The 25,372-nt window shown below is 37.9% G+C and overlaps 2 protein-coding genes and 1 long non-coding RNA gene across 3 annotated transcripts; 1 reads left to right on the plus strand and 2 right to left on the minus strand.

The window, feature by feature from the left end:
- Positions 1-533: 533 nt before the first annotated feature.
- Positions 534-1,799, plus strand: LOC141629878 (uncharacterized). The gene is made up of 3 exons (XM_074442801.1): positions 534-759; positions 908-973; positions 1,081-1,799. Exons 1-3 carry the CDS (start codon positions 534-536, stop codon positions 1,797-1,799), a joined length of 1,011 nt encoding a protein of 336 aa, XP_074298902.1.
- Positions 1,800-19,267: 17,468 nt separating this feature from the next.
- LOC141626459 (3-ketoacyl-CoA synthase 12-like) lies at positions 19,268-21,488 on the minus strand. Its single transcript, XM_074440258.1, has one exon. It carries the CDS (start codon positions 20,944-20,946, stop codon positions 19,516-19,518), a length of 1,431 nt encoding a protein of 476 aa, XP_074296359.1. The 5' UTR covers positions 20,947-21,488; the 3' UTR covers positions 19,268-19,515.
- A 2,125-nt stretch (positions 21,489-23,613) lies between these two features.
- Positions 23,614-25,334, minus strand: LOC141634280 (uncharacterized). The gene is made up of 2 exons (XR_012539014.1): positions 25,061-25,334; positions 23,614-23,841 (listed from the first exon to the last, which is right to left on the minus strand). It is a non-coding gene; the product is annotated as an uncharacterized LOC141634280 (long non-coding RNA).
- Between the last annotated feature and the right edge of the window lie 38 nt (positions 25,335-25,372).

Genomic DNA, 25,372 nt, shown 5'->3' on the forward strand with positions numbered 1-25,372 from the left:
TCCCACTCAGAAGTGGATCCCTACGAAATCACAACCTGTGTCTCAGCATGTTTAGCCAGTTAAACTAGTTTCCCCTATTGTCCTGGTGCCTAATACTCCTTCTGTGACAACACCTGAGGAGATTCAGCACAAGCTTCAGATTACCTGATCCAAAAATGGCACTTACACCCAGGTTAACACTCATGCCAGGCCTCCAATTACTTTTAGCAGGCAAGAGATAATCAGAGCAGGGAAATCTCAATCCACCCTTAGCCAATATACTTTTCAGGATGCTCTTAATGATGCTACACCTAAGCTGTGTATTGGCACTACCTTGCCTAGTGTGTCACCTAGGGTTGGGGTTGGTACAAGTGGTAGTGTGTTACTCCCTTCTGAGAGTAATGCATAACCTTGGATTTTGGAACATTAGGGGACTAAATAACCCAGCTAAGCAAAAACAAGTCAAATGGTTCTTACATTCTCATCAGGTGGGTTTATTTGGTCTCCTTGAGACAAAGGTAAAACTTTTGTCTCTAAATTCTGTAAGACTAAATATGTGTGATGGTTGGTCCTTGTCTACTAATACTTCCTGCCATCCTAGAGGTAGAGTTTGGGTGTTGTGGAATCCCACTGTTTTTCAAGTTCAGTTTATGCAGTACACTGCCCTACTTATTCATATGGAAATTGTTGAGATTAGTACTAAATTCCACTTTTATTATACTATGGTCTATGCATTTAATGACACTGGTGAGAGTAAGGATCTTTGGAATACTCTGAATGGTATCTCTAACACCCTTCAGGGGCCTTGAATGCTTTGTGGGGATTTCAACTGTGTCTTAAGTCCTGCAGAGAGATTGGGTAGACAAACAACTGAGGAAGAAATGAATGATTTTCAAGAATGCATTGATCATTGCCAACTTTTTGATAGTCTTGCTGGTGGATCTTTCTACACCTGGAACAATAAACAAGACCCTCAAACCAGAATCTACTCTAGGTTAGATAGAGTCTTAATCAATAGTGACTGGATCTAAGCTAGAGGCACCTCCTATGCTCATTTTTATAATGAAGGTCTCTTTGACCATACTCCATGTGTGGTTCAAGATGCTACTTCTCATATGAAAGGAAGGAGAAGCTTTAAATACTATAATATGCGGAGTCAAGTTCCTGAGTTTATACCATGTATTCAATCTCACTGGAACATCTATTGGTCTGGTACTAAGATGTTTAGAGTTGTTATGAAGCTTAAGTCACTCAAAAAACCACTCAAAGATCTCAATAAGCAGCTCTTTGTAGATATTGAGAATAGTGCTGCTCATGCTTGGAAAGCCTTAGATGCTATACAGAATCAGCTAAAGCTGGCTCCTACTTATGCTTCTTTGATCAGCAAGGAAAAAGAGGTTGCTGGTGTCTACAGAGATTTGCAGTCTGCCTGTTATATCTTCTTTGTTCAAAAAACTAAAGCCACTTGGGTTAATCAAGGTGACAACAATATAAGATATTTTCATAGTATTTTGAAAGTGAGAAGTGCCAAAAATAAGGTTTTTCTTATTGAGGATCACCAAGGTATTGCTCATACTGATGCTAATCAAATCCAGGCTGCCTTTTTACACTACTATGAGGAACTTCTTGGAACAGCTGCTGATACTACACCTGTGAGTCACTCTCTTGTTCAACTGGGACCAATGTGTACTCCTTATCATTGTGAGGTATTACTTTCTCCTGTTACCAAGGCTGAAATTAAGGAAGCTATTTTTTCAATTCCTAACCACAAGGCCTCTGGTCCTGATGGTTTTTCTAGTGCTTTCTTCAAAGATTTCTAGCATATTGTTGGAGATGATGTATGCAATGCCATTATGAATTTCTTTCACACTGGTTATTGCAGCAGGTCAATCATACTTTTATTAGTTTGATTCCTAAAGTGGATTTGCCCCAGAATGTTACTCAATTTAGGCATATTTCTTGTTGTAATGTGTTATATAAGGCCATTTCTAAGATCTTGTGCACTAGAGTTTCTGTTGTGCTGCCTGATCTTATTAATAAGTCTCAAGGAGGGTTTATTAAAGGGAGAAGTATTGTAGAAAACATCCTAATTTGTGAAGATCTGGTCAGGCTTTACAATAGAAATACAATTTTCCCTAGATGTATAATGAAAATTGATCTGAAAAAAGCTTATGATTCAGTTCAATGGTAGTTTTTGGAGCAAATGTTGAGAGCTTTACATTTTCCTAAAAAAATCATTAAGCTCATCATGGTCTGTGTGAGGACTACATATTAATCTTTGGTGTTAAATGGAGAGAACTTTGGATATTGCAAAGGAGCAAAAGGTCTGAGACAAGGGGACCCTATTTCCCCACTGCTTTTTACAATCACAATGGAATACTTAAGTAGGATCCTCACTCATGTAACTACTAATATGTCATTTAAATTTCACCCTTTGTGCAGTCAACTTGGTCTTACCCACCTTATGTTTGCTGATGATCTTTTTTTATTCAATAAGGGGGATACAAAATCTATAATGGTTTTACTCAGAGCCTTTGCCACCTTCTCTATTGCTATTGGGCTGCAAATGAACACTATGAAATCTAATATCTATTTTAATGGCTTTCCTCCTTCTATAAAGATTTATATCTTACAAGTCTCAGGCTTCAGTGAAGGGACCTTGCCTTTCAAGTATCTGGGAGTGCCCATTTCTGCTGGCAGGTTGAGTATTAAGCATTGTTCTGGCTTGATTGAGAAAGTCACTGAGAGAATTAGGGGGTTTGCTGCTAATAAACTTTCTTATTCTAGTAGACTAACTCTGGTGAACTCAGTTTTGACTTCTTTATATACTTATTGGGCTACTATCTTTGTTCTTCCTCAAGGAGTTTTGAGGAGAATTGATGCCTTGTGTAGAAATTACATGTGGGATGGATCCATAGAATATCTTAGATCCCCTCTAGTGAATATAAGGGACAGTTATGCCTGGAATTTAACTGCACTCTGTAAGTTGTCCTCCTGGATTTATAGTAATCCTGATAGTTTATGGGTTAAGTGGGTGCACCATATCTATATGAAAGGTGTGCCCTGGGCAACTTATATACCCAAAACTGATACTTCTTAGAGCTTGAAAGTCATTTGTAGAGTTAGAGACAAGTTTGCAGGTGGTTTTTATGGTGCTGGTCAGTGGTTGCCTGCTCCCTCAAGGTACACTACTACCAGTGGCTTTCATTGGATCGGGAAAACACAGCTTGTTGTTACTTGGGATAAAATTATTTGGAACTCTTGGTGCATTCTTAAGCATATCTTCATCAACTCGTTGATTGCTCGAGATGCTTTGTTGCTTAAAGATAAACTGATGCATATTGGGGTTACTGCAAATCTTGCTTGCTGCATCTGTGGCACTGGTATTGAATCTCATACTTACCTTTTTGTCCAGTGCCCCTACACTCAGAAGCTGGTAAAGTTGCTAAGTCGTAAATTGAATATCAGAATGCCTGCTGTTAACATGTTGATGTGGATTCAGTCCAAACCTTGGGCACAAGTGAAGAAAAAGGTCGTTATTGCTTGGATTCAAGCCTTATATTATGCTCTTTGGCATCAAAGGAACAAAGCTAGGCTTGAATGTTTGCTTGAACAACCGGATGTTGTCATTAAACAGATTGGTAGCATGCTTAGAATTCGTTCTATTTTTTGGCTCAAATGTATTCAAAAATGTAGTGATGAAGCTTGGATTAAGTCAATTAAATATTGATAGACTAATTTAAGTTTCATGAAGTGTAATATTAAATATGGTAGTGTGCAATTGCTTGTTTATGTGCTTAATGGAAATTACTAACCTTTCACCAAAAAAAAAAAAAAACATATAATTCGTCAATTACATAATTAATTCGACACATGTTGTTAGATACTTCCTTCATTCAACTCCACTCTACCATATTTCCTTTTTCATCCATTTAACTCCACTCTACCGCTTTCCTAAACAATAATGTAAAATGACCCATTTATCCTAATGAAAACCTCATATTTACAATTTTTGCCACTCTTACTCCACTACGAATTAAAATCAAACTCCACCCAATTAAAATAAAACAACTTTTACACAACCATTTGTACTTTTATTACTTGTTTATTGTTACCTTAATATTTGTGCAATTTGCATTATGGTAGAGTGGAGTTGAATGAAGGAAGTACAAACTATTGGGATGAACTGGGCTACTAAAACGTCAATACAGCTACCTATATATGCTTTCCAAATTCCTGTACTTTGCTGCTCTAACTTATCGTCACCTAATTTCTTCCTCTATATTGAATCATGCATTCTAAACATGTTACGTCAAAATTAAGTAAATCACTTGTTAGACTAACAATAATCTTAAATTCAGGCACTGCTAACAGATTAGCTGCATGTTAACTTATAATCCATGTGTCTCAGTGAGTGATTTACACAAGCTTAATTTTGTTAAGGGGAAATAATGCAACTGTAAACTATTAACTGGGACGGAGAGAGTAGCAGTTAACTTACGCAATAATATGTTAGTACAGGCCGGCCAGATCATGACCTGGGCGAGCTTTTTGGGAAAACATATACTGAGCACATAATATGAGTGACCTTTTTTTTTCCAAAAAATTGATGCTTTTGCCCTAGTTAGAATTTAAACCTAGCTTTGTTTTTTAATTTACTATCACATTGTCTCAAAATCCTTTTGAACAATGGTGGACTTGTTAATCAAAAAAAAAAATGTTTACTTAAAAGGGTTATTTCATAATAATAATCCATCGTATAAGTGACCTGCTTAAATTACTCTATCCTTTAAGTAATCCGAATATAATCCATCATATAAGGTCATCTTTTCCTCCTCTTCATTTTCCCAAACAAACTCACTTAATTTTTTTTCCAGGAAGGCGTTTCCAAACATTGGCAGTTTGTTTGGTACTACACCAAACTCGCCACAAAGGGAGAGAAACCGACTTTCTCTTCCTTCTCTCTAGTTTCTTCCTTCTTAAGTTTTCTTTTCTCTACTACCACCGCCCATCCCCTGACCCTTCCTACGCACCTCCGGTGCCGCCGGAGATGAGGCCATCCTGAGGCTGATCTCTGGCGATTCCAAATCATCGACCATGGTTTCATTTGCTCTAGTTCTCCTTTGACCCACCAGGTTTCCTCCTTTCTTAATTAAATCAAAATGCACTGGATTGGGTGAAATTTGCTCCGACATGTAGTCCTTTTGTTCGCAACCAGGTTCTTCGCCTTTTCTCCTATCGGCGGCCTACGCTTCGGTTATCAGTTGTGATTGGCTCAGTTTTTTGCGCCAATTGCTCCCTACAACTTTATTTTCATAGGTATTGTAACTTTATCGTCGGTGTTTGTGTCCCGTTTTAGGACAATTTACCCACTTTTAAGGTCAAGCTTCAAGTTTTTATTAAGAATTTTGATTTCCAATTAGTAGTTTCGACTACTCTTTCTTTCAGTTTGATTTTTCTTTCTGAGGGACAACTTGGATTTGGGTTTGTTCGCCTTGTTTTGGTTGCGGTTGAATCGATTCCGATTGGGTTTGTCGGTGCCTTTCCTTTAGTGATGTCATGTTTCTTTAGAGTTTGTATCCATGGTTGATTGTTTGGCGGAGGTGTCGGTTTGCGTCGGTGTCGTGGGATTGAGCCGGTCATAGTAGTTGTTTTTCTCTTCTTGTTGTCTAAATCTCTTCTTCCAATTCCTCGGTTTGCTGAGTTTCCCTGTTGTCTAGCTTCCTAGTCTTTTCAAATCATGTCTTCAGTTTCTGGTGTCGATTTTCTTGAGTACTTCGCTTATGTTTTTGGTAGTGAAAAGTTGGTAGGTGTTGATGCTGATTTGTAGAGTATTCTTACACAGTTAGATGGTTCCCCTTTTTCAAAAATTCATGCTCTTAAATAATTTGGAAATAGCCTTTTTCGAGGACATCAGTTTGCTTTGGCAGGTGATTTCTATGATCAGGCCTGCCGACAGTTGGGTGTGGCCATTAAGGATAATTTTGATCTCGATTTAAATTCAATCATTTATCCTCAGCCGTTTTTTTGTGTCTGAATTTAACTGCTTGTTCCGACAAAATTCAAGCTTTTGACGGAGCACTAATCTTCTGTACTATGGTTTTAACCTTCTTTCTAAAAAATGCCAAGGCCTTTTTCCATAAAGTTGTGGCTCTTAGATATTTGAATAGGCTTTCGGAGGCCAGTGTTACTTTGAAGGAAGCACAAGTGGTTGAACCTCATAACAAAGACATTATTCGAGAACTGGAAGAAGTTGTGCAGGCTCTCGAAAATAAGCACAATGGCAAGCGAGTTGTAGTAGATACGTTGGATGACATTGAGGTTCACGTAGGAAAAAGGTGTGTTTTTTCTCCCCAAGCTCCTGAAATCGGATTGGTAATGAATATGGATTGTGCTCCGGTACGCTCCCATGTTGTCCCTATGGATTCCATGGATTCCGAGAGTAGCAGTGTACACGCCGAGACCTTGAATGATGGCGAGACCTTGAATGATGAAGCCGACTGCCTTTCTGTGACACCTTCATATACCGAGGAGCCTTAACCAGACCTTCCTTAGCATATAGGGGCATCACCATCTCGGTGACCCGAGGTAAGTAATCATCAAAAGTCGATAAAAGAACAATTACAGTTGTTTTACAAGTGTTACAACCAGACTACTAAAAGGGAAAGATACAACTCGTGAAGCTATATACTACTACTGCCATTACCCGTGAAGACTCATCCCTGCCAGGACTCCAGCTACGATCCAAGACAACACCTGCTAAGACGGACTGCTCACCATAAGGGATCACGGCAGACACAACAAAACAAACAAGACAAACCATACACGGTCAGTAACTGAGGCATGACACAACAATCAGTACAAACATACTACAAACACAACCAAACACACACACAATCACAACCACTCCAATCAATCTCCGTCACCGACTGTCCACTGGACCAGCCCTGCCAGTGGGGGACCGCAGCCGTTCCCACCTAAGCCCCGCTCATCATACCGAGCGATGACCCTGTCCTATTAATGTGCACATCCCCTCCCGGGGCGGGTTCCACGGAGGGCGAAACTAGGGCGTGAAGCCACTCCCGCAAGTGACTCCACTCAGCCGAGGACGCACCTCGAGAACCAGAGACAATCAATCACAGACAGCTGCAATACAACAACAATCAACAAAATAGTGTACACCAACCGATTACCACGTATACTCAGCCACACGGTCACAACAACAATACGACAACCGACACACTAGACAACCAACAGAAACTGAGTAGGCGAACCTACCTTTAACCAAAAGCAGCGATTCCTCGATCAACCATACGATATCAACCAAGCAAGCAATCCCTATACAAACAGCATACAAGCCTATTACTACCAATACAGCCCTACAAGGAACAACAAAGACAAAGATGATGACGAAGACATACCTACGCATCCTAGATCGGCATTAAGACCGCTACCCGACTCAAGCAATGCATCCCCAAGGCACTAACATCCTCAAAAGCTCCCATGGAAGAAGTTATGGTGAAGGGAAAGGAGAAAGGAGACATATAGATCTGAAGGAAGGAGGCGGAAATGGTTTGCGGTTTTAACAAAACACGATTATAAATTCGCTGAAAAGACGCTACTCCATCGAGTAACCCACTTACTCGATCGAGTAGCCCCTACTCGATCGAGTACCCAAGCTACTCGATCGAGTAGCCTCTTCTCTATCGAGTACCACACACTCCTAAGGTTAAAAAAGACACAAGGCACTCTTGCACGCATTCCTAAAGGTTATCACCTGCCCCAAAGGTTGGTCAAAGTTGGTCAACGAGTCCCTAAAAGGACGGATATTACAGTCTTCCCCCCTTAAAAAGAACTTCGTCCTCGAAGTTCGACTCATCCTCCCCCCAAACCACACAACAAGAACCTAAGGTCGACGTCACCGTTCTCCCGACACAGGTCCACTACTCTCTAGAGGCATTATCCCCCCCCCCCCATGTCATCATCATCAACTGTCCAACATGCAACATGTACCAACACGACTATCTCGACTGACGATTATACTACTACGCCGAACTCTTCAAACACGCAACTACAAAACTATACTTTCACTAGTCAACAACTACCAACACAAAACGTGTCACACAACGATCCTATTACAGATTCACACAATACATGATTCATAGTCGCGCAACTCCGCTACTGTTCTTGACATACTTATCTTCTTTTATGACTACCTTCTCATGGTAACTTACTCAACTTTTTACTTAAACATACAAATTACTCATCAAACAATTAAACAATTATAACTTCATGCTAGAAATATAACAGAGACAATAGAAAACATTACCAACAAACAACAAAATTATTATAATATCAGCCTTTTTATTCTGCGACATTACTCTTCCTCTCTAAAAAGGAACTTCGTCCCTAAAGTTCACCATCAAACAATTTCCTAACACATAATGCACCTTGTCGACATTACTCACTGCTCACGACTAACATAGTCTTATATAGATGTATATATACTACCTTACGAGAATAATTATCAAGAACCATAAAAGACATGCATATATCAATTGTATATAATGTAGTGATGGAAATTCTGTGAAATAAGTAACAAGTCTTTTCGATAATAAATAAGTTATGCTCTCTTGTAGATGTTGATAAAATAAAAAGAATGCAATAAAAGGAACTTTTCTGTCACATCTACTCCTACAATTTGTCATTTATAAGTAATAAGTCAACCCAAACATGTTACTATCCTTTAATAAGCATTATAACTATCGAAATATGTAAAAATAGAAACATTCAAACAATTTTATTTTCGAAAAAGTGCATGTAACAGTGCTACTCGATCGAGTGGGTTAGGCACTCGATCGAGCTAGCCCTACTTGATCGAGTATCTTAGCTACTCGATCGAGTAGCCCGAGATCAGAATACCTTTTTAACTGGCACACCTTCAGCTACTTGATCGAGTGAGGGCCACTCGGTCGAGTAAACACATGTCAAATGCTACTCCACAAGTTCCCTAACACAACACAATATATATATATATATATATATATATATATATATATATATATATATATATATATATATATATATATATATATATATATATATACGATCGCATAACCGCGAGTCGGGATGATAACCCGACCGTAAATCCCGCAAAACAAGTCTAGGAAAAGGCACGGCCTTATGGCCACCAATACAAACCGAACATAATAAGTACGAAATGAAATAAACTAATATCCATCACAACCAACAACCATAATCAAAAGAGAAAGAAAGGAGTATCACTCCTGCTGCTGCTGCTCATCCATGACCTCATCCTCGGCTCCGTCACCACCTGAAGTGCCAGCTCCTGAAGTCCCAAGACCCGCATCATCTCCTGCTCCAACCTCTGGACTCACGTGCCATGGGGTCAAACCGCTGTAAGGATAAGACTGAGGTGCACCCCATGTGGACGCATCCACCCCGTAGGAGTGGAAAACCCCGCTGTAGTCTCCGATTCCCCTCCACCAAACCGGATGCGGTCCTTCGGTCCCAATACCCAGAGTATATGCCATCTCGTGCATGTTCCGGAGCGTCAAGGTAGAGAACACTCTCTCTGCCAGGTAGCTGTCACATGTCGCTGGGGTATCAAGGTAAGGGTAACAAGGAAATGGGTGTTGTGGTCGTGCTGCCGGCTGTGGCTGTGTCTCAGCCATCCTCTCCCGCACTCTGCGTGGCCCTCTCCTTATCCTAGGGCGATCCTCCTCAGCTCTCACATTCTCCCCCTTCCTCGGCTCAGGCATGACTCGGAGAATCTCCGAGTCGATGAAGTACATCTGCCTCGCAGGACGCGCCTCAGTCTCCTCCTTATCCGAATCGACAGCTACCACTGCCGCAGTTAAAGGCTATGTCGGTGGGAGGTGCTCAGGAGCTGGTATCTTCATCCAACCCATTCCTCACACCCTCCATGCTAAACTACCATCCTCCAAAGTTCTCAACCATTTCAGGTCGAGGAAGTAATCTCTGTCCATGGTAGGTATCGGGGTGGCTAGAGGGGTGTACTCCGAGGAAGCCTCAAAAGAAGTTAGCTTTTCAGCTAAACGGGTGGCGATAGCACCACAACTCAGAAACCTAGTGCTATAGGAGGCCAACAAAGCAAGATTGGCACATACTATAACGGGGGCATTGAAGGTCACTTTTTCAGTCCGCTCAGGGTTAAGGTAAGCCATCAGAAGCAACAACTCGTGGGAGTTTAACTTACTCATATAAGACCTCTCGTAAAGGAGACACGGCACGGAGAAAGATCCTCAAGGTGACATGTTGCACATCATTTATCAACATGTTGCTAGCGGTGGGAGCTGATTTCCCGGTGATACAGGGCATAAGGCGACAAACTCCACACTCAGACGGTATGTCACGAAGGGATCCCTTGGGAGGCTTAGCCAAGCCAAGGTGAGAGGCAAAAAGGTCCATGGTCAAAACAAAACTGGTGTTTATAAGACGGAACTGCACAGTCTGCTCAGCCGGCTCGTATTTAAACGAGCTCATGAACTCAAGGGTCAGAAAAGAATATGAATGCTTCCGTAAACGGTATAGCCCGGTGAATCCCAAAGTCTCGAAGATATGACGGACATCCGTCTCAACACCCAGGTCCTCCAAAAGAGTCGTATCCACACAACGGGTTGGTCTCATCTTACGGGACTGTAAGGCTACAAACCTATCCCGTTGTGCGTAGTCTACAAAGACTACAGACGGGTACTCTGGTACAGCTGGTACCACCGGTCCACTCCCTTCCCCAACTTCGGGCTGGGCAGCCCTACCCCTCTTACTTTGTCTGGTCCCTAGATTTAGTCTCGGCATCTGTTTCAACATACCATTTAAATACAACAACACATATGCACCAAAACATACAATGTACACATATTTAATCATGAAAGAATCATCGAAGTACACACTATCACCAACAATTCCCAAATTACTTGTAAAATTCAAATTCTTAAAGTTCAGACGGTCTCCACATCTGTGAAAATTTAACATAATTAACATGAATTAACTCAACCACTACAACTTTTAGGACTTAGGTCTTCAAAATACATTCATGTACAACTCAAATTTCCGATTACATGTGATGAATTTCAGTTTGGGGCACTTTTAAGACGGAGTTTTAAGGCAAATTTTGAGGTGAAAATCACAAAAATCAACTTCCCACATGATATATACAACATACATTACTCAAATTTCATCCTTGAACATGTAAAAGACAACCAAAAACCACTTTAATTTACCAAACCCTAGAAATTTCGGTCACCAATATATGCAATTTCTATTTGACTTTTGTATTATAAACAACAATAATCATGAAAGGGAAGCATCTAGATCATATTACAACAATTACAACCAAATTTTCTCACATTCAAATCGAATTTTCAGATTTTTTTTTCTATCATCCTAATTGTTTCTAATTGATAAAAAGCATTAAAATAGGAAGGAAATTCATACCTTAATCAAATAGGAAGTAAAAGAACAATTATAAGCAAGGGAAATCACCAAATAAATCACCACAACACAAGATTTGAGAGCAAGAATAGAGATATGGAGGTATTAGGGTTTATTAATGAGGTAGAATAAAAGAAAGATGGATGGAAAGAGGGTATAAGAATTCCACAAACATCCGGGTACTGTAGCTTACCCGATCGAGTATGTTGGGTACTCGATCGAGTGCCCTCTATTCGATCGAGTAGGCGCTATTCGGTCGAACGTCCGTAGGAAAGTCCCACATCCTCGACGTCATAGCTTCCTAACTAGATCGAATGAGGTCCACTCGGTCTAGTAGACACTCATACTTGGTCAAGTAAGGTTGGGTACACGGTCGGAATTACGAGATTAACTGAAGATTCCTGCAAAACAACATCACGTGTCGATTCCGAACCAAGTTCGGAAGTCGTCACCAGTTATCATAATCATTCACATTATACCATTACTACTCAACTGTATTGCAACGGTTTCACCAACTAAGATACATATCATATTATTCTATAACGAACCTCACACAACATAATTTACCCTACTAATAAATCATTCAAGTATACATTTAACGCTTTATCTCATAACTAAACCTTGGTCTACAACCCTGCTAATAAACTTATAATCACATTACTCTAATCACTCCTTTAACATTAAATTTACAGGTATCATCCAAGTCTACTTAGCAATGTAACTATCGTTCAACATAAACAAATTAATCTACTCAAATTAATCATGTCGCCTGCGGAAGCTTTCAACCATTCATATATCACATCCATTCATTACTATTTTGATAATTCCCATTACAATTCTACAACTCTTTAGCTATCATTATTATCATCATTATAAAACTTACAGATTCTTATAGGAACTACCATTACTAACAACTTGAAATAAACACATCCATTACCACATTTCATATCGCATCACACACTTCTACCCTTTTCACACACACACACTTCTATCGCGCAAAATTTTTTACGCTTCTCATTAGCATCACCCACACCTATAAGTTCCATTAGGAACTTAATCACATATGACTCTAACATGACCCTGACACACATACTAACTTCATCAAAGACTCGACCACAATCAATTCTAACATAATCACCATACACATTAGGCACATGATTGTCGACTCAACATTCCCATACCCAGTGACTGGCTTAAGCACAATGGGGCCAAGATTTTGAAATGAAGGCGCCTACTCACCCAAAATCTAGCATCAGCTGGGGCTCCCAATATACATGCACCAGGCTCATTTTATTAGACTCACTACATTCATTAGGCTCATTTGTTACAGGTTCAAAAACCTGGCTCTGATACCACTTTGTGACACCCCCATATACCGAGGAGCCTTGACCAGACCTTCCTTAGCATATAGGGGCATCACCATCTCGGTGACCTGAGGTAAGTAATCATCAAAAGTCGATAAAAGAACAATTACAGTTGTTTTACAAGTGTTACAACCAGACTACTAAAAGGGAAAGATACAACTCGTGAAGCTATATACTACTACTGCCATTACTCGTGAAGACTCATCCCTGCCAGGACTCCAGCTACAATCCAAGACAACACCTGCTAAGACGGACTGCTCACCATAAGGGATCACGGCAGACACAACAAAACAAACAAGACAAACCACACACGGTCAGTAACTGAGGCATGACACAACAATCAGTACAAACATACTACAAACACAACCAAACACACACACAGTCACAACCACTCCAATCAATCTCCGTCACCGACTGTCCACTGGACCAGCCCTACCAGTGGGGGACCGCAGCCGTTCCCACCTAAGCCCCGCTCATCATACCGAGCGATGATCCTGTCCCATTAATGTGCACATCCCCTCCCGTGGCGGGTTCCACGGAGGGCGAAACTAGGGCGTGAAGCCACTCCCGCAAGTGACTCCACTCAGCCGAGGACGTACCTCGAGAACCAGAGACAATCAATCACAGACAGCTGCAATACAACAACAATCAACAAAATAGCATACACCAACCGATTACCACGTATACTCAGCCACATGGTCACAACAACAATACGACAACCGACACACTAGACAACCAACAGAAACTGAGTAGGCGAACCTACCTTTAACCAAAAGCAGCGATTCCTCGATCAACCATACGACATCAACCAAGCAAGCAATCCCTATACAAATAGCATACAAGCCTATTACTACCAATACAGCCCTACAAGGAACAACAAAGACAAAGATGATGACGAAGACATACCTACGCATCCTAGATCGGCGTTAAGACCGCTACCCGACTCAAGCAACGCATCCCCAAGGCACTAACATCCTCAAAAACTCCCATGGAAGAAGTTATGGTGAAGGGAAAGGAGAAAGGCGACATATAGATCTAAAGGAAGGAGGCAGAAATGGTTTGCGGTTTTAACAAAACACGATTATAAATTCGCTGAAAAGACGTTACTCGATCGAGTAACCCACTTACTCGATCGAGTAACCAAGATACTCGATCGAGTAGCCTCTACTCTATCGAGTACCACACACTCCTAAGGTTAAACAAGACACAAGGCATTCTTGCACGCATTCCTAAAGGTTATCACCTGCCTCAAAGGTCGGTCAAAGTTGGTCAACGAGTCCCTAAAAGGACGGATATTACACTTTCGTCCTCCTCAACTAACTCAAAGTCTTCTCATTTCAATTTCACCAATAAGAAACGACCTCATAATACACTTAAACTTTCATCTTAAGATTATGAGAAATTATTACATGGCAAAAATTTGGGCTTTTATCACCCAAGGTCCATGTCTTTCTTGGGGGTCCGTACCCTCACCTCAAAAACTATCCAGACGGGAAGTCCCCATGAAGAAATTTCAGGGACAACAGAAGTTCCCACATCCTCTTCTACACCAGAGAGCTTTGTTCAAGAGGAGATTAAGTTGGTGCAAGAGGAGGTTGTCTTCCAGGTTGATAAGAAGACTCGTCTTACTTCAGCTTCTTTCTGTTTTAGCAAAGTCTCTTTAGTCCAGTTTAACTTCACCGCAGTTAGGGATCATAGGGAGCATTCGCATAGTTCGAGAGGAGGTTGTCCTTCCCAGGGAATGGGAAAAGCTAGAATGGGTCGACCCACTACTTGTTCGAAGAAACGCTCGTCCGTTCCTGTTCGTGTTTCTCTTTCTCATTCCAGGTACACTCATTCTATCACTACGGTTACGGGGACAAAGAGAAAGGAGGTTCCGTCTTTTGTGTTTGATGCTCATTACCACATCCCTTTTAAGAAATATCGTATTTTATCATCATCTACGTTTATCGTTTCTTCTGTTTTCAAGCAACTAGTAGTTTTGGGGGTCATGTTCCCCCTTTATTTGTACCATAATGCACTTTATGTAGCTTTTTCTTAATCTATGTCAGTTTATTGTTGTCAAAAAAAAAAAAAAAAAAAAAAAAAAAAAAAAAAGATACCTGTTGTATAAGGTCACCTTTTCCTCCCTCTTCATTTAACTCTTAAATCTCCCTCACCCTCAAATTATTACATCAATAATCCCCCATTATTACACACACCATCTTCCACAATAATCACCTATTGTATTCGCCGGTCAGTATACTCGTCGGTCAGCGTCTCCCTAGCTCAAAGGAGGTTGTGGTTTTCGGGTTTCAAAGGAGGTTGTCATGGCGGTTGCTTGCCTGATGGTGGTTGTTGTTGCCGGTGGACGGCAGTGATCGCTGCTTTGTGGTACGTGAACGAAGAAGATAAGGGATGGAGTTGGTGAAGTTTAATGGTGGTTTGGTAGGTTTATGGTGAATTGGCACGTGCAGAGGTGAGCAGTTGTGCTGGTGATCGGAGAGAGTCAGCGTCGAGGAGTGACCGCAGGAGGATGGGTGGTCGGAGGGAGGACCGCCGATAGTCGACGGAGGAGTAATGAACCGGGGGATGCATGAATTGAGGTTTTTTTTTTGAATTAGGGTAAGAATTAAGGTGTCTTAAACCCTTTAAAAACATAAAGGTGACCTATTATTCAGGTGTCCGTCGCCTTAGAGTGCCATTGGAATGTATGTTGTATAGGATGGATTAAATTGGAATTACTAATAGGATGAAGTAATTTAAATAGACCACCATAAGATGAATTATTCTTATAATGAAATAACCCTAGTTAAAATCCTTGATATATTTCCGTGGTTACTATACATCATACTCCCTCCAATCCTCTATTTTCTTCCTCTTTGCCATGGACACAAGAATTGAGAAATAGAGTATTATATTGATAAAAAGTTGGGTGGGGTTTGGTGATATGAGAGAGGGATGAATAATTAAGAGTTAAATAATGAATTGTGGGCCACAAATATTAAAGTAAGGAATAAAATAGGATTAAAAGAGTTGGGTAGGTGGGGTAATAGGAGAGAGGTATGAATAAAATAAGAGTAAAAAGTTACCAAAAATAGAAAGGGGAAGAAAACCTGAATAACTGTTTTAGGAAATAGGGAAGAATATGGTGAATTGGAGGGAATATTAATTTGTCTCCTCTAAAATTATTGTCATGTTCGATCATTTTCTAAGAAAATTACTCTATATATAAAGAATCGGGTGAATCAAACGGGGTAAAATTCTCTTAAAGCTGTCGCACAAAGTGGTTAGACTCTTATCCCAATTATGAAGTTTTGGATTCAATTTTTACCCATGCTCCTTAAAATTTAAAAAAAAAAAAAAAAAAAAAAAAAAAAAAAAAACTACTGTGGCACAAAAGTATAAGATCAGGAAAAAAGAGCAATAAAAAAACTTGGTCAAGTACCCTAATAAACACAAAATAGAGGCTCTGAACTTGTACTCTTATACTTCAAGACTATTGGTAGTAGAATTGAAGAAATAGTTGACTTGGGGTTTTGGATATGTTGATGAAAATTAATATTTGATCATTTGTTATTTATTATATTTGGCACAAAGATCAGGGAAATGCAAGTGAATGTCTAACAAAGTAATATAATAATATTTTTTCATCCACTTGCACTCTTGCTTTTACATATAAAACTTACCTAAAATAGAAATAGACAACAATTCACTGATACACCCCAAAATGGAAATAGATAACAAATGACTGAAAGGAGGGAGTATATTTTTTGTTATTAAAAAATTATAGTATTTTGAAAATGGTCATATTTAACATAAAATTATTATTAGGTGATCATTTTTTATCAGTCGCACTAAACATATATATGTCATACACAATAATTACTAGTTTTGCTTTTCAGTTAGCATTCAATACTATTACAATAAATAACTATAGTGATTTTGAATTTTAATTTGAGCAACACAAATTCTTGTTTGTGACGGCACATATCCGTCATTTTTGAGTGACGGATATCATTTTACCTCATAAAGTACCCACTTTTTCTCTCTCTACAACACTATTCATGTGGTCTCCTTTCTCCACTAACCCATTTTGTTACCATTTTTACTCACAAAATATCCGCCACAAATGATAACCCGTTACAAGAGAGACCAATTGTTTGAGCAATTACAAGGTACCAAAATTAATGGCAACTAATTTTATAAGTGCGCATTCATTGTGCACTTGTGCATTTTCATGCAAAGCTTTTTGTCAATTGGATTAAATGCTAGAAGTCGTACACTATAGAAGTATAGAGTGACTTAAATCAGCAAGTCTCTCTTGTGACGGACAGGAGTCAAGTAATATCTATGTAGGTAAATAAGATAAAACAGATTGTTATTACCTAGATATTCTGTTTTTGTTTTATCTATTCCTATGAATAATACTTGACCCGTCGCAAACTTGCGACGGATATGCTCGTCACAAATGAGAATTAGTTGACTTAAATAGTACGTGAAGGTAATAGTCTAACAACTTGGAGAAAAAAAGATACTTGACTTGATTTACGTAGTTTATATTCGTGAATTATCTTATGTGTATCTCTATAGTATAAAAGATGAGTTCTTTTGAGAGTTTATTGGTCCCTTGATTTATGGGAATAAAAAGCAACTTTTTGAAGGTGACCCCACCACTTACTTAGGATTGATTTATTTAACCTCAATACAATTTTTTCTATTGAACATAATAATAATAATAATAATAATAATAATAATAATAATAATAATAATAATAATAATAATAATAATAATTTTAGAAAAATATATATATGAAATATATACATAGAATATATATAATAAGGCTCTGTTTAGCACGACATTTCAGGTAGCTTATTTGACCAAAATTTTAGCTACCTGGTTTTTTTGCAAATATTTGGCAAGTAGCTTATTTGGTCAAATAAGGCACCTGAAATGAAATGCAACCTCAGGTAGCATTTGAGAAATCAGGTACCTGAAATGAAATAGTACCTGTTTTTTTTTTTTTTTTTTTTTTTGAATTGACCTTAACACAAACACAAAAACACTTGCCTTACATTTATTTAACATCGTTTAACTCAATTATTATTTCAGCATATTACGTATTGTTAGCATACTAACTAAAAGTCAACCCGTGCATTTTTTTGCACGGGATTAAAACTAGTTAAAATAGCGATTGCGGGTTCACTCGTCATTAAAAAAAACTTGTAGAAAATGATTCAATTATCCATATTTTCCAAACTATAGAAATGTATACATTTGAAGAAATGGTAGCACAAATCACACAATTGTAAAAGTAACTTGGTAAAATGGGTATACATGAATTAAATAAAATGACCTTTAGTCCTTAAAATGCTTCACAATTATCACAAAATCTTATCTATATTAATACAAAAGACAATACTCAATCCTCAACGCGCCACGTCACTAATGCAAGTTTTTTTTTTTGAAATTCATGTTATGGTGGGACCCGTGAGTGTGCAATGTATTTATTTCTTCAGATTTCCGTCTTTTTAAACATGCGATAAATTCCGTCTTACACAACTTCTATGAAATAATATTATGAAAAAAAAATTTGAATTAATATTATGAAATAATTTTATACATTCCGTGTAAATAAAATTAATAACATATACGCAGCTTAAATTACAAATGCGAGTAAATGAAATTGAATAACATAATTTTTAAAACAAAATTACATAATAATAAAATTACATAATTTCAAGAAGGAATTACATTTATATACGGGATCGAACATAAAATGCAAATGAATTACGTACATAATTTTTTAAAATGGTACAATAATTTTTGTTATGAAAATAAATCTTGACAGAGTATTTACTTGGAGTATAAAATATTCATGTATTTTGGTTAATATTATTATACCATACAGCACCAACATCCCAACATAATTTTTTAAAAGTACATGGTACAAAAATTTTTGTTAAAAAAAAATCAATTATGACGGAGTATTTACTTGGAACATAAAACTCGACAACTTAACTATCAGCCGCGCACACCGAAAATGGTAGGTGACAATGATAGGCAATCGAGTTAATTTAGTCTTCAACTAGAATTTAAAGCAAATTTTAATTTTTTTTTAACTGTAAAAAAACAAATAAATTTTAATTTAATTTACAAGTGATTAAAAAAATTTTAATAAATTTTTAATAATAAATAATTCGCAATTGTTGTAATAAATATTTTTTTAATAATAACAACACGATAAGTTAACAGTCGAAAAACTTTAAAATATGTTCTTTTTAGAAAAAAATAATCCTCTCAGATAGTATAGAAAGCCGTTCATCACCGAGGATTTATGTACTTGAAGCAAAAATTTTGGCAATTTTACTATCAGTCTCGCACTCTGAATTCGGAAGATGACAATGATAAGCTACCGAGTAATTTCTACTTCTACAAGTACGAATGATAGGCAACGTTAATATCGTCATGATAAATTATGTAGATCGTAGATTTAGACCAACTAGATAAGTACAATAGAAATGCAAAAACAAATATACATCCAAAAACATTAATACTGGCCCAAATACAAATCCGTGCAATTTTGCACGGGTTTAAAACTATAAGCCCTTAATAGGACTTAGAATGAACATGACAAAATCTGTCATGTCGGAAAAAAAATACCGGAAAAAAAAATGCATAGTGAAAATTTGGGTTTTTGTTTTACCAGATGTGCATCTTAATTTGTGTAGTTGTTATATTCTTCTGGAATTTTGAAAGTGTTGATGTCTTCATTTTGGATCCAACCATATTTCTCTAAGAAAGGATTAACCAATGTTTTAGGAGGATAATCATTAATACAATCCATCCAAACATTGTCACACCCATCTAAGTCCCTTACCACTTCCCACAAACAACTATTACACTTAAACCCTGCTCCAAAACTTAGCATCAATACCCTTTCTCCCTTCTTCAGCCTCTTCTTAGCTTCCATGTAGCCCAAGACATACCATAAGCTACTCGCGGACGTGTTCCCAAATCGATGGAGGGTCATCCTAGCTGGCTCGAGATCAGAGTCAGTCAGCTTTAAATTTTCGCCTATACCATCAATGACAGCCTTACCACCGGTATGTAGACAAAAATGTTCTACCCCGGTTTTGAAATTAATGACCGATTTTTTACTAGGCTCCCCCATACCAGTACCCATTTTATTATGTCTGGTTTCAAATTTTCGAGCCATAACCACCAACATGAATCGAACAAGTTCTCTCATAGGTAATATCTTGGGGGCTAACACCTTAAGATTGTCAACTAAACATCTTGCCGCGGACTTGGGAAGGTCTTTACTTAAATGAAAACCAACCCTTCCTTTGGAGTCCTCGGTTTGGATACAACATCCATACGACTCGTCTCGTGCCCCGTGGTGGGTACGTACGAGATGCTTGAGCTTGAACATAGCCCGCTTCCTTAAGGCCCATTTGTTAGTTAATAGAATTGCGCACCCACCGGACCTAAATAGGCAATTCGAGAGTATCATGGACCGGTCATTGCCGGAATACCAATTTGGGGTTAACGATTCCGATGTAATAACCAAAGCGTAACGCTCCTTCTCGTGCTTAAACACGCTTTGGGCTACATTAATCGAAATTAAGCTTGCACTACAGCCCATCCCACTAAGGTTATAAGCCTTAATATCATCCCTCATTTTGTAGTGATTCACTATCTTTGAGGCTAGGGATGGTACGGAAGCAAACATCGAAACATTTACAACCAAAATATCGATTTCTCTAGGAGAAATCCCAAATTTCGACAAGAGTTTTTCCACGCTATCTTGGAAAAACTCGTCCATCTCAGAATGACTGTCTTCCAATGTTGGGCTTTCTTCACGGCCCATGAGGACGTTCCTTGGGCCGTAAGTTTGCTCACCAATACCCGAATTCACAATCGCTTTGAGAAGGAACTTGAACTCATTTAAGCCCAAATTCTTGTTTCGGACCAAGATGTCGCCACAGAATTGAGTGCTCACCACCCTATCATCACTAGGCTTAAAACATTCATAGCCCAATATGTAACATTCTTGATGCCTGCACACTATAATCCATCTAAGAAAATGAAATAAAAGATAAAAAAATGGGATCGAAAACAAAAATACCAAGATCAAAAACTCCATAATAATTTCCAAGAATAGAAAGAAAATTTATATTTAATTTGTGTTTATGTGTTCTTTTGTGTACATAAATAGACAGATGAAACAAAACGCGTCGAGAATTCGAAAATGTTCGGAGTGTGATCTGTGGAGGAGAAGCTTAACGAAATGAAGTACTTCAAGGAGAAAAAAGAAGAGGAATTTGGTAAGAGTTGTTATTAGACAGCACAACTTCTACCAGTAAAAATGGATCTTTAGACGTGAAATGAAATTGTGGATGACGAACAAAGGAGCTTCAAGAATGAGGTATATATTAATGGTGGGGGGGCCATCTTCAACGCTCATTATGTTTAAAACTTGCCATTTTTTTAGCATTGTTTTTGGGAAAGGTGCTTAATATTGAGCTAAGACATGAATTAATGATGGTAATTCTTGTTTAGCCAAACTTATCCATCATCAATGGTAGTTGTTAATAAGTTTCGAGAATAAAGTCGACGATATACTCGTACAAGAGAATAAAAACGTAAAGAATCTGGTAAAAAAGATGGTGTAACTAATAAGTGAGCCTAAAGGGCTAAGGAATGGCAATATGGTTCTCAAAAATAGGTGTCATTTATAAAAGCAGGTGGGAAAAGTGGTAACAGATAGTGCCCTCTAGTGGTTTTCATATTTTATCTCTCTTTTTCTTATTGGTTCACCTTATTTTTTACTAATTTGTTCATCTACCTTCCCTAATCAATAACTACATTTATGCAATAATGGGGTTTTCCATTTACATATAAAAATTTGGGAACCTCCCCAAAATGAACACAATTTACCCTTACTTTTTTTGAACCTCTTCTAATAATAGTGGAGCCTCAAATTATGGGGAGGTTGGTGCATTAGTGAGATTCCTCATATGAGGAGAAAAAGTGCATATGAGGAGGTAGGATTTGAGATAAATTTGCAACTTTGCGGATGCTCTACACTATGGTAATTTACCCTTACACCTTTGCGAATGCCCCAAAATGAACACAATTTACCCTTACACCTTTGCGGATGCTCTACACTATGGTAATTATTCAATGATGAAATAAACTAGTTTTAAACCCGTGCAAAATTGCACGGGTATGTATTTGAGCCGGTATTAATGTTTTTGGATGTATTTTTTTTTTTTTTTTGCATTTCTATTGTACTTATCTAGTTGGTCTAAATCAGCGATCTAGATAATTAATGTTTAAACTACGTGTTCACATGCAATGGTTTAAGAAGAAATAACAAAGGATATTTTTTTAAAACAAATATATATCGTACTATCTAGTTTTTAAAAAAAAATAAGCATGTAATTTATTCGCATTATATGTAATTCAATCCCGTAACTAAATGTAATTCCTTCTCGTAATTATGTAATTTTATTACTCTCTCCGATCCAGACAGATTGTAACACTTACCTAAAATGGATGAACCACACCAATGGTAACATACCATATTTGGCATGAAAAATAACTAAATTACCCTTTTATCCCTACCTATTTACAACTTTACCATCCACACACCCACACACCCACACACTAACTACTTATTTAATTCATCTAAACTCATGTGGCCCCAATGAATATTTCTTACTTTACCCCTCACTTTTCCACATTTTCTTAAATAACCACCTTTTACTTATGTTTACATCTCTCTGGATTGGATGGAGTATTATTTATCTTTTTTTTTAAAATTATTTAATTCATTTATTTGTAATTAGTTTCATTTATTCCGATTTGTAATACATTCCGCATATATGCCATGAATTTCAATTATTCGGAATGTATAAAATTATTTCATAGTATTTGTTCTAAGACGGAATTTGTTGCATATTTGTATAGCCGGAATTCTGAAAAAATAATATATTGCACACTAACGGGTCCCACCATATCATGTATTTCCAAAAAAAAAGGTTGAATTAATGACGTGGCACGCCCTAAATTGAGTATTGTCTTTTGAATTAATAAAGATAAGATTTGCATTCTGAGATAAATTAATTGTTTAGTTAATTGTTTTAATGCATGTGCCCACCCAAAAATAAAAGAACTTTTAATGCATGTAAGTGTAAATGATGACCCTTGTTAGAGCCAGGATTTGAGATTAAGGAGATAAAAAAATTCAGTGAGGGCAAACAAGTAATGCCACAAGATAAACTTGAAAAAATTCAAAAATTTTAACTAAAATTTGCGACATTTTCATTTTTTAGCGGGGGCGAGCGCCCTGCTAGTCCCCTACATTCGCTACTGATGATAATTATCTAATTAATACGGAATAAATGATTTCATGCACAAATATATGGAAATGCATGTACCATCACGTAAATTTGATTAGAAGGACCACGTAACAGATTCAAAGAAACAAAAAACTACGGATGTGCAATTATTCATTTGAAATGTTTGGCAACAACATTAGATTACAACATTCATTAGCTACATTAATAGACAGAGACATACTGCTTGCTCGTTTAACTGGTAAAATTATGTGGAATGGTATCGTAATAGTGAGTTTGTATATGTGAACATCATACTAGTCCTTATATCTATCTTTACATTAAAAAAAAAAAAAAACTCTACATAGGTGTAACACACTAACACCCCCATTTAACTAGAAGTCTTGACTAGACCTTTCCAAATAAATAGGGCTGTTATCATCTCGGTTGTCGAGATAGTACATATCATAAGACAACAATTGAAGTACTTTTATTAAAATAAATAACTGTTTAAGTCTGTTACAAAAAAATAACTGGCTTTTAAATGGAATAATAAAATAAAGTACAACTGATAACTAATGTTTATTCCAAACTAAAACTCGTAAATAATCATTGTGCAAAGACGCCTAGCCCTCCAAGTGATTCGTCCTTCCCCCATCACGCTTCTCAAGGCAACAACAATCAACCGGTAAATTAATCTACTCCCCAATATGATAAGAAAACATCATATGGTTCATCAAAGGTGGTTTTTAAGAGACAACAGAAACAAACCACGTCAACTAATATTGAGTAGGAAACAACGGTAAGACAATATAAATCAGTAAATGCAGCAAAATCATTCAGACCGCTCTTTGATTACCAAATAGACTTCCTCTCACGATAATAGTAAATCACAATATACAACACAGCGCGCGACTGCCTCAGCGGTCAGCTTCTGTAACTCAATATATACGGTACGGCGGCCAACTGACTCAGCGGTTCTGTAACTCAATATATACGGCACGGCGGCCAACTGACTCAGCGGTCAGCTTCTATATCCACTTCCAATACCAAACAACTCGTAAATAAATATACATAGAGTAGAATGCTCATTCACAGTTACGAAAATTAAATATATTATGTTACTACAAATATGTCAAGCACAAGATCAACACTTAAATAGTCGAGTAGGATTCCCTAGTCCCTACCTTTTAAGCAAATATTCCCTCCCAACAAACAATGATTAAAAAGACTCTTCTACGAACCCGTCACCTAGCAATTATTAACAACATACAATCAATCTTATCATTCCTTCAACAAATTAATCTCTAATCTAATTCCCAAATTTCCATAAACTAAAAGGAGCTAATTTTCTACTTGTAAAGACGACTAGAGAGTAAGTAGAGTTTCATTGTTGAAACACTAATGACAAATCAACAATAATTTAGCACTGTTAACTCTTACACCAAGACCTGTATACGTAAATAAACAGAGGGTTTACCATTTACATTCGGGTTTACCATTTACATTCCTATCTAGGTTGGTTTAGACCGACTGTCCAGTCAAGTGAGCATCTCAGTCAAGTGAGCATCTCGGGTCTGAATGGAAACCCATAACCACCACGGCCATCCCCCTTGCCCGACTCGGCCACGAGTCACAACTAACCCATCTCAGTCCACCACCATCATCCCAGCCGAGTCCAGCCAGCACAGCCAAGCAGCCCTATCTCGGTCAAGACAGGCCAAGGTCACGACATCACAGGTTCCGTGCATCAATAACGTAAATAAATCGTTAATAATAAGCTAATCCCGCAACTCCCTTTCCCAATTCATCTTAAACATGCTTTAATCGGTAATAAAGGGCTTGACACGGTTTCACTACCAACTACTACGCTAACCGTCACAATTAAACTAATTAGAAGGGCTAGATTAAACTTACCATGAAGCGGAATGAATAAAGGTCTGTGTGCTCTCTTGTTCTCTCGATTTCACCTCCTCTGATTTCCCTCTTTATGTTTGAGTTTTTGTGAAAAAAAAAAATAAAATGTTCTAGGGTGAGCTTTGTTGGTATAAATCTAAGACAATGTAGGCTCCCAAGCCATAAACAATCAGTACCATCCATGGAGCCCATTTCCTCCCCATTTCCTCACAAGAAATGGAGAGGCAGGTACCTATTAATGGCCCGGATCGCATATTGACAACATTTAACGGTTCTAAATTTACACATAAAAATAAAGGTAAATGAGGGTGA

Source organism: Silene latifolia, chromosome Y (genome assembly GCF_048544455.1).
Source record: "Silene latifolia isolate original U9 population chromosome Y, ASM4854445v1, whole genome shotgun sequence".
Taxonomy (NCBI): Eukaryota; Viridiplantae; Streptophyta; class Magnoliopsida; order Caryophyllales; family Caryophyllaceae; genus Silene; species Silene latifolia.